The 10577-nt window shown below is 38.6% G+C and overlaps 1 protein-coding gene across 4 annotated transcripts; it reads left to right on the forward strand.

Moving 5' to 3' along the window:
• The first annotated feature begins 6559 nt into the window (after positions 1–6559).
• Positions 6560–9197, forward strand: LOC129732617 (uncharacterized). 4 transcript variants are annotated; one of them, XM_055693636.1, is made up of 4 exons: positions 6560–7394; positions 7908–8112; positions 8167–8497; positions 8562–9197. In XM_055693636.1, exons 2-4 carry the CDS (start codon positions 7919–7921, stop codon positions 8985–8987), a joined length of 951 nt encoding a protein of 316 aa, XP_055549611.1. In that variant the 5' UTR covers positions 6560–7394; positions 7908–7918; the 3' UTR covers positions 8988–9197. The 4 variants fall into 4 exon arrangements, with proteins under 4 accessions (XP_055549611.1, XP_055549610.1, XP_055549612.1 ...); XM_055693635.1 differs by having other exon boundaries at positions 6561–6984; XM_055693637.1 differs by having other exon boundaries at positions 6561–6733.
• The last annotated feature ends 1380 nt before the right edge of the window (positions 9198–10577 follow it).

The following is a 10577-nucleotide window of genomic DNA, read 5'->3' on the forward strand; positions in this document are numbered from 1 at the left end:
CGTTTCGATGATGATTTTACACTCCTCCATACTCTTAAAGGGGGGGAGGTGGTCTCCCATAGAAACTAAACAGATATTTGAACTAATTTTTCCGGGAAACAGTCTAAAACGATCGTAATGATGCACAGAAGCCTAATTTTTAAATTGAAGATGAAAACTTCCGGTTTCTTAAAAACAGCCGAACCTAACCGAATATCTTCCAATATGAATATTTCCGGAACCAGTTGTAGAGCTAGACAGCAAAGCTACTTCAAATACCTTTGACTGCAGCTCGGTGGCAACTCTAGCGTGTAGCCGACAACCAGTTTTAGGTATACGCCTGCCTTACACTTAAGTACATTCTATCACAGTGTTGAAGTATCAAAAAACGCATACACAGCTTCAAGAGTTCCAAAAAACTTTACGCAAATGCACCCCTAGCCACAAAAAAATGCTCCACAATTAAAAGGCAGCGTAAACCAGTAAAACCTCATAACCCACCCAAGAGGCAACGAATACCGTACCAGCAGACATCCCGAGTTATAGCAGAAGTAGCAGTAGTGAAAGCCGGCCGGCAAAGCACCAGAATCGTGAGTGACGATTTAGATAATATAGTGTGAAAATCAACTATTGTCTTTTCATTGCTCGAACATTTATACATCTCGATTACCGATACGGTATAAATACGTTGAAAATAGGTTATTTTTAAGTTGTAATTGCTAACTAATCAAAACATCGTTGACGCAAGCATAAAACTTCAAAATAAAAATATCGCAGAAGGACACGGAACAATAAAGGGAATAAACTTAGTGATTAGGGAAAAAGCACCGGTTTTGGCAATAGTATGTTCTTGATGAGAGATTTTTGGCCTGCTTCCTTCGAAAAATATGTAGTTGTAGGATGAACTCGCCTATATTTTTCACAAACATTGAGTTTAAATAGTAAAACTATGTTATTTTGTTTATATATTTTCCAACCAAAAAACTTCTCTAGGCTCTTATTTTGGCCATAGCATTTCTAAATTGGCCACTTGGGGCTCCTATTTTGGCCAATTCTCTAAAAAGTTGAATTCACACGAATTTATTTCATAATTTGACTTCACCATGTAGATATATTTCATCAGCAGAAAATCTTCGTTATTTAACTAACTAAAAGGCCAGTGTAACTATTAATCGTACTAAATAATAATATTATATTCATACATAGCTAGCAGTTGAAAGTACTTCAAGCTAGAATTTTATTTGAATTGAGTAGTATATTAAATAACACTGACATCCCATCATTGATCTATATTAATTTTTCTTCTGTCATTTATTTTTATTAATAAGCTTCCGCTCTTTGCTTTTTTCACATAGAAATTTATTTGTATTATTTACCAACTATAGTTAAAAGTCCGAAACGTTAGTTTCGGTAGATACAACCGAAGTTACAATTTTGTAAATAATCTGAACAAATAGAGAACGGATATATTATGCGGAAAGGATATATTACATCAAATAGCGGTGCTGTAGTAATACAATCTTTCTTATCCATAACCAGTTTTGTGTTCTAACGAATCTCATGCGATATCTAATGACAGCCCGTAAAACTCCGTACTTTTCATGTTTCGCATCAATGTAATACGTTACCATGGATTTGTTTACATATGGCCAATATCAGGATTATGAATTATGGAATTGCTTTGATATGTGGCCAAGAATGGATCATTGATCGTTTTTAGAAGCTTTTGTTATTATTGATATTGCAGAGAAAAATCATACCATAATGCCTATTTTTTTATCCATGTGCTGTAATAAGTTGTGCCTGATGCTGGTAACAAAATTTGCTATAGAAATGTACAAACAAGATTATGCTCTACAAAAAATAGCTTGCAAAGTACCTAAACGTTAGACCATATAGTGAACCTAGGAGAGTATATTTAGTTCCTTTAACAAAAACAATATCGCACGCTAGCCTGGGGGGCTAATGCGGTCTCGATCAACTAGATTAGTTGAGAGAATTCGTTATCGATATTGTTTTCGGCACATTTTGCATGTTGTAGGATAAGTACAACGATACACCGTGCCCCAGTGCTGGGTCGAGAAAATTTCCAGCTCGAAAAGATCCTCGAGTCGATCGTGAATCGAACCCGACCTCACAACCGTGTGGGAGAGCTAGCCGACCGACATCGCTAACCACAGAACCACGAGGACCACATTTAGTTCCTTTATTAAAAGTAAAAAACGCATATTTGTTTGCTACAGTAAGTAATGTATTTGTCGAATAACAGCAGCAGTTTCAATAGGAGACTTCAAAATAGGAGAAATTGAAGATACTTCTTCACAATTATCAATTTTATTCTATCATGGCCAAATCTGGTGCTATGGCCAAAAGCGGTGCTTCTACCCTACTATGGCGTTTCGAATAATCACCAAAAAATAAGAAACAATATTAAAATTAATGTGCGTGTCAAGTTTCATGGTGGAACATTACGAATTATTCCTGAAAAAATTATGCGCCATTCATTGGATATTGTTTTCTTTTTGTCAATCAGTGGAAAATAGTTTATGCATTAGAAAATGTTCACTGATTCATTTAATTGCGAAGAGTCAATTTAGCTCACCACCGCATGGGCGTAGTTCGTAAATAACTATCTGGTATCCCTTTCTTGCTTGCGTGATGAATCGAAATGTCGTTTTTTTTCTCTGAGTATATCTGCACTGACCCAGTGGAATAAAAAAACTCGCGCATTCGTGGGTCAGAATTAGCCAAACAAAGCGCATGCGCAAATGTGTTGCTATGACAACATTTACCCAGCGCATGCGCGAATGTGTCGTTATGCGCAGTGCAACTAGTTCGGTGATCGTTTTTGTCAGTGTCACTTTTAATTAATTATAAATTGATGATTAAAAACAACGTTCAACCTTTCAAAGTGAATTGTTTCTGTCGCTTAAATATTAAAATTGTTTTCACATAGCGTCAACGTTATCTAGACATAAAATATATCAAGACTAGGAAACGTTGTTAGATATACGGTAACAAAAATTGGAGTGATATTGGTTGCACTGTACGTGGTATTGTTATTAGAAGCGTAATATTGAACGCGCGCGGCTGCCCCGACTGGGCATTTCATACACGGTTTTTTAATACATAGTGCAAACTTCTGAAAGACAACTTGAAGACAAGTGTCATTTGTGTTATAGCTATTGTTTGTTCAACTCGTGTTATTGAAAAACATCTCCAAACCCAGGATAAAAGAGCTTGTATTCGAAATGTGATTTAATTACTGATGAAAAACAGCTTTGAGGCCATGCACATACCACGTGGACAGCTTTGGGGGGGGGGGGGGTTGCCAATGTCCACGGTCCATACAATTTTCTTAGAATTTATATGGGCAGTTGTCCACGGAGGGGGAGGGGAGGGGGTCAAAATCGTTAAAAATCTGTCCACGTGGTATGTGGATAGCCCCTTCCCACAAATATTGTATTTTGAGTTGTTTTTTGTACTGTTTTGAAAACATCATAAAGACAAGTTACAGATAAGCAGCGGCAGTTTATATTCGATAATCTATAAAATAAACTATGCTATAAAATAACATCTTGAGAACAAGAATAAAACAACACAAGTTTTGAATTGCGCTTATAGTACTCTTATATGGCTGCTGTCATTGTGAATAATTTTCTAACATGTTTTGTGTGTTACTTGGGCGGTGGGCTGAACATGTCGTAAGAATGTCGGACGACAGCCCGGCGAAAATGGTTCTCGATAACGACTCGACTGGTATGAGGCAACGAGGCGCGCAACTGCAGCCTTGAACTGTATTGAATGGAGACGATTTCTTTAAACAGCAAGGGACACCCCGCACTAGAGCTGACTGGTCAGGTAAGGTATGGTTTTTTATTTCAAAAAACAGCCTTATGTCGTCGGCATATATTAGTACAGTAGTACAAGATTTTTAAGGATGAAGGAAATGTCGTTTACGCACAAAGTAAAAAGAAGTGATCCTATATGGAAGCCTCGGGGGGGATTTGATTTCTTCTAAATATATTCTAATAATTATTGCCGGTTTGTTAAGTATCAGCAGCATTAGAGGACCATACTCAATTCCATTTTTTGCAGTTTAAAAAGTAGCTCTGGTATGTTAATACGGCCAAATACTTTGCTAAAGTCTAGAGTAAAGTATAGAGAGCTTCAACATGGTTCCCGTTATCCATTGCATTCAACCAATAATCTACAAATTTGAAATCATATTCTGGTCTTTATAAGGATTTTTCGCCGATTCTGAGCTTAATTTGGGATCATTTTCTGGCCTTTAGAAGTACGTTTATAAGCAAGAATAAAGAGTAAAATGTAAGCAGAAAAGGAAAGTTGATGTGCAAACTGTTGCAACTATAACAGGAAAGCTCCGAATGCAGCGATTGTGATATGCAACAGGGGAACTTGAATACAGGAAAGCACCTGCCACCGGTTCTGTGTCGCTCACTTCAATACCATGCCAGTAAACAAATTTGCACCAGCAGAGGGTTGAGTGTTCCAATTAATTTTCCTTCCTTGCTGGAGCGTACCGAACACAATGTTGTCTCTGGTTGCATATATGGTGCGACCTAGTTTTTTTTATTCCTACCTGCGAACCGTCAAAACAACTAGTAAACAATCATACAGGGGGTTGTTTTCAAAATGGCACACAACATCGTCTAGAGATTTGTTCACGCCCTCCAGTATGGTAGAAAGCGAATCGTAATTTTAGGTCTGCGATTTTTGAATAAACAACATAAAATACTATGTTGTCGAATGTAGTATCCAGTTTCTACAGAGCGAAATAATGACGCAAACGTATGTTTGCGTGAGATCCTTATTTGCATGCCGTCACCAAGCCATTATAACCCGTAGTCAGGGATGCCACATATACAGATTTTTCTGTATTTTACAGATTTTTGAACTGAAAAAGCAATACAGAATCTGTATTACAGAATTACAGAATATTGCCGAAAATACAGATTTTACAGATTTTTTTCCTCAATGTGTAAAATCTGGTGAGCTTTATCTTTATATTAGGCAATACTAGCGCCGGCCGCATCCTATATAATGCAGGTCAAAGAAGGAATTTGTATAGGAAAATGTTGACGTGATACCCGCTTATTGGAAGCCGAGAACACCTCTGCACTTCCACGAGAAATCACTGGGATGTTGGAGAAAGGGCAAGGTACACAGCAGGGTTCGTTTTGGTAAACGATGCGCTGGTTTCGAGTGTCGGGTTCTTTAGAACAAGTATCGCGCGAACAAGTTCATTATATCCGCCACGATATTCATAATACGATTCGAACTTATTCAGTTTTACAATGTAACATCGCAACAATAAACCGTACGCAAGGATACTGGACCTTTGATCAAACTGGGACAACTTGAAATGATATGATATCTCCTCGTAAGGTGATCCTCTTTACACCGAAATCTATTGCGCGTTGTTGATCTATCTGCAGATAATTCGACCTCATGAAGGTATCGACGCGGAGTCACTAGGGGTTCGGTCAACCGGACATTTTCTACCTAACAGATCGACCAACGACGTTTCTCGTACACACTTTGTCTGCTCTAGAAAAAAAACGATACGATCCCGCGAAAAACACACCTGAAAAACAGAATATAACAATGTTGCGCGCTTATTACGAAAACTATCCATGAGTATATTTCTTGCCAAACATCGCGATCCTCTGCGTACGACGCACGCGATAGATTTTACAGATTTTTTTGTTATACCAACGAACTGAAATCAATTTTGAAGGTAGAATTCGATTCGATTTTCAAAGTTTTGTAAAAAAAACAACATCAGGATTATGTAGGTATCGATAAAGAAGAAATGGAATGTGACTTGAACGAAGCCCGAAAACGAACGTTTCGAAATATTTGTCAGGATTTCTATTCAAAATTCGTAAAACAAATTGCAAAGAGGTGCGATTTCACCGATCCTGTTATAAAAATGGCAGCTTTAAGTAATCTTAAATCGTTCGTGAAATTGGAAAATTTAAATGATGCGATAATTCCCTAAATTCGTAACAATAACTGACTGACAAGGGCTGTCTAACGAATTTCGCACGCTTGAAAAAAAAACTTTTTGACCGGAATCATTGAAACAAATGACTTAACTTGGTCTGAGCTGTTGAACACCATTAGGCGGGATGGTAATTTCGAGTTTCTATTACAGATCATTTGTGAGAATTTTTTATATAAATCTACACTCTTCGGTTTGTTTAGAACGCATACTTTTAATATATTATTGAAACCAGAAATTGCATGGCCCCTAAGCTAATGATCTCATTTTTTAAAGCTGAAAGCTACGTTGCAGAACAAGAAGGAGATTCTAATATTAAATTAACGAAAACTTTAAAAAATAAATTTAACAAAAACCTGTATGAACATCATGTAGAGAAGAATGAATTTGTTTAAATATGTTCTGCAAGTAAATTTTTTCCATCCAAGATTCTGAGTTTGCTCAATACAGATTTTTAATACAGATTTTTTGGCCCGAGATACAGATATACAGATATTTTCAAAGAAAAATACAGATATAAATGTGGCAACCCTGCCCGTAGTTTGTCAGTTGAGATTTGTATCTTGATACGTTCACCTTGATTTTTTATCCGCATGCTGCGGATGAGCATTATGTAAATCGATATCTAAAAAAAAACAAGTGACTGGTTTAGTCTAAGGTTTTCTCGTTGCCACCTTCGGCCGTCGGTAACCAACCAGGCGCATCTAATCGTCGAGATCGTTCCCGGTATTTTCCCGTTTAGTTTCCTTGTGTTGGATTTATCAAACTACGAATATTGCGTCGAAACCACCTCGTTAATCGTGCTGAGGCAAAGCGACAATCGATTCTTTTTTTCGATTATTGTGTGCATCGAGAGATAAGGCAGAACAGCAGCCGGGCGCGCTACCTGCTAGTAGCGAAAATATTACCGATTTTCCCATCTCACCATAATTTACGATCAGGAAAACAACCGCAGTTGATATGGCGTCATCGGCACGGTAAAAATTGTCGTCATTAATCAGGCCCTGTCGGTTGGGCTTGTTGCTAAACGAGATATGCGAAACGGTGTCAAATTTCGCTAAGCTTTTGCGAGCTTGTAGTATAGTAAATACGACGTTTTCGCGAAGGTTCATTGATTCAGGCAAGGGCCTTTCAACTTTTGGTTAAGCAAAGGAAAAAAAAAATTGTACTTTCGTCGTCTTTCGGTTGTTGGTAGGCTACAGCGCAATATGAAAGGATTTGATATCGGATTCGCGGAAAAGTGCCTGCGCTTGTAATTGCGTCGCTCGTTGAACGACCCTACAATCGATGGTTCAGTGCTATAGCAGGCAGTGAAGAGTACAATTTAGGATTGAAATTAAAATCCTTTCAATTTTGCGTGTACTCAAACAATAAGGTTTGATTGAAGGTATTAACGACACAGAAATTTGGAAAAATATTCTAGAGTGCGTACTTTAACCAATTAACAGTTATTATAACCGAGGAATGAAAAACGCTCAATTTGCTTTCGACAAACACGAAAAATTGCTTCACTTGTTTAGTCCAAACAATAAAATAATTTTGTTCCTAAAAGAGAAAACAATCAAAACTCAACTCAAAATATCAGCACGTACCCTACTATGAACCTGCACCCAGCTCAGCCAGATTTGAATGAAGGATTTATTTTGAATTTGGCAATGTGTAGCAGACAAAATAACACAAAATAATAAATCAGGTCAGAGATGATAAGATTCTAGCGGGTAGTCTAACGTTCGCTCGATGTGCATCATCAATGAGTGTGCGAGGATCCGAATCCGAATTCTCTACTCAACTTGAAACCCGTGCGGACTCAAGCGACGACGCTTGCGACCGCGCTAATCGTTGCTTGTTTGTGTTTAGTTTTATTAATCCTACAACTAATTCTCCACAATCCACAAACTAGCCCCGGGCAATATGGCAAGTGAGTCGGCAATCAGAAATTCAGCGATGCTGTTGATTGTTTTTCCTGGCTGGTATCTGCTGTCGTTTGTTTGTCTGGCCTCCGGCCAGCTGGAGTCGGAGACGATAGTTCGCAACCTAAGTCACTTCAAAGTCGACGCTGCTGCTGATAACATGTCACTGGAGGATTTTGATCAGTATCTCGGAAGGTAGTTATAATTTGATTTTAATTTTTACAACCTTTTTCAAAATCTGCTTTTAAGCTACATTGGAGGAGACGATCGAAAGATCGCACTGATTCTCGATTACGATGGAACGCTTGCGGAGCTCACCTCTCATCCGAATCTGACGGCCATGACGCCAGAAATGCGAGAAGCACTACGGAACATTGCCAATAGTGGGAAGGTTTTCCTAGCGATCATTTCCGGACGAGATGTCGATGGTGTGAAGGCAAAAATCGGCATCGATAACATCATTTATTCGGGAAATCATGGTTTAGAGGTGCTGTATCCAAACGGAACCAGACACAATCAAGGCATCCCGAAGGAGATTGCCGACAACTTTACCAAAATGGTCGATCAGCTGACGAAAGAGGTTAACCAACCGATCGTTTGCCACGCTAATTTGTTTTTAACTACGTTCTAATTGTCTTCAATAGCTCGCACACAATGGCGCCTGGGTGGAGAACAAAAAGGTATCGATCACGTTCCACTACCGGCAGGTTGATCCCAAACTAGTGCCCAAACTGGAGGCTGATGCGAAGCGAATAATCGAATCGTACGGTTACCGGGCGAATATGGCTCACGCCGCCGTCGAGGGAAAGCCACCGATCACGTGGAATAAGGGTCTAGCCGCGGAGTACATTCTTACCTCGAATTTTGACAAAAACTGGAAAAGCCGTAAGGTGATCTTCGCCGGGGATGACACAACCGACGAGGACGTGATGAAGGCCATCAAGGGATTCGGCCGGTCGTTTCGGGTCACCACGAAGGCGGACGTGGAAACCAACGCGGATTACGTCATTCCGTCGGTTCGGTCCGTTTATCAAATGCTCAAGTGGATCGAGAAGAAAGTGACGTCGTGATAGAGAAGCAAGTTGAGAGTTGAATTACTAATCAAGATTTATTAGAAAAAGTGCGTCAAACAGTGTTTTTATTTTCGTTTATAGGTTGTTAGCAGCAGCTAGTTTATTTGATTCATTCAATAAACTGCTGAAGTGTTGGTTAACATAAAAAGGTGCCGATGGAGAGGGCAGGGCAGCCAATAAATTTATATACTAATTTTGATTCTACAATATGATTTATGATTCTTTACAAGGTTGGGATTTCGAAGGAAAAACTTTTCTTTTCATTAGGGGTTCGTTTTTCTGTTCATCCAGGAACATGCATTTTTAATAAACTGCTGATTAATGCATCTATCGCAAAAATCTGTAATTTTGGCTCATACTAGAAACAAACGTAGAACTGACGTTTATTCATGGTTTAGTCGTAGGGTACTAGTTGACACTCAAATATTCTTTTCTCAAAGTTAACAATTCAGCTGAAAAGTGCCTGGACGTTCGGAGTTTTATGAGTTGAAAAATTCGCTCCAACAACACTATGTTCTTTCTTTAAATATTATTCTGTACTCATCCTACAATACAGGCGCCATAGCCTTACAGCCGATGTTTCGGAGTGAGTCTTGTCTGAACAGCAAACTGTCTCGTTTGTCAAAATACTGGCTAAACCGTATTTATGTCCTTCTGTTATTAACTTAACTTCATTAACTCCATTAACAAGTCCAGAGACCGCTGAGTGACACCATTTTTGAATCCAAAGTGAAGAATTCCGTTTTTAGAAAACTGTGTTCAATTAGGGATAATGCTTAAATCAAGTATCTTACTTACTTTACTTTGTTGGTCGACGGATGTCATCCTTCCCAGCAGCTTTGTCGTTTCTCTGCTCACTAATCGCTTTTTTAACCTCCTCCAGTGTTGGTGACTTCTCAGCTTGTACGTTGCTCGCAATCCTCATCTTATTCGTATTTTGCTCATCTTGCTCCTCAACGTTCAATAGTGCCTACAAGTGTTCCTTTCACCTGGCTGTAACCGAGGACTTTTTAAGTGCTTCTAGGGTCTTATCTCACCAATGTGAGTCTTTATTTGACACTCGCGTCTTGATTGCGATTAAATGCATTAAGAATCTTGCTTGTGATAAAATTTGAATTGGTCTCCAGCTCGTCTCTGGTCTAGATTTCTTCTTCAAATAAATGTTTGTCAGTTAACAATTTACTATTGTAAATATCCCAGTTAGTTTTCCTAGGGTCTCTGCAGGTTTCTTGCAGCATTTCTCCTGCACAGTAGTCGAAAATGATTTGCTGATTTAGTTATGAGCCGTTGAAGGCAAAAGTGGTACATGTGCCATTAAGTAAATTTTTCAGGAGACGCGATAAACGGAAACACTCAAATAGTAAATTATTTTCAACAATTTTTCCCAACATAACTGCACTAAATCATTGCTGGAAAGGTTTCAAAAGACAGTTGAGAATCTTAAACAAACTTCAATGGAAAAACATGTACCACTTTTGTTCTATGGGAAAAATAATGACAACCAGAAATCGTTGAGAGCAAAAGTGGTACATGTCCAGTCTAAACATGAAGGATGCATTATAGCTCGCTAATCTTAAAACATAGAAC

This window comes from Wyeomyia smithii, chromosome 3, assembly GCF_029784165.1.
Source record: "Wyeomyia smithii strain HCP4-BCI-WySm-NY-G18 chromosome 3, ASM2978416v1, whole genome shotgun sequence".
In the NCBI taxonomy this organism is placed as follows: domain Eukaryota; kingdom Metazoa; phylum Arthropoda; class Insecta; order Diptera; family Culicidae; genus Wyeomyia; species Wyeomyia smithii.

Bases quoted from the DNA above. Each gene is read 5' to 3' on its own strand.
- LOC129732617 (XM_055693636.1), top strand. From the start codon at position 7,919: ATGGCAAGTGAGTCGGCAATCAGAAATTCAGCGATGCTGTTGATTGTT. The intron at 8,113-8,166 runs GTAGTTATAATT...TCTGCTTTTAAG, and splicing joins TTTGATCAGTATCTCGGAAG to CTACATTGGAGGAGACGATC. The intron at 8,498-8,561 runs GTTAACCAACCG...TGTCTTCAATAG, and splicing joins TCGATCAGCTGACGAAAGAG to CTCGCACACAATGGCGCCTG.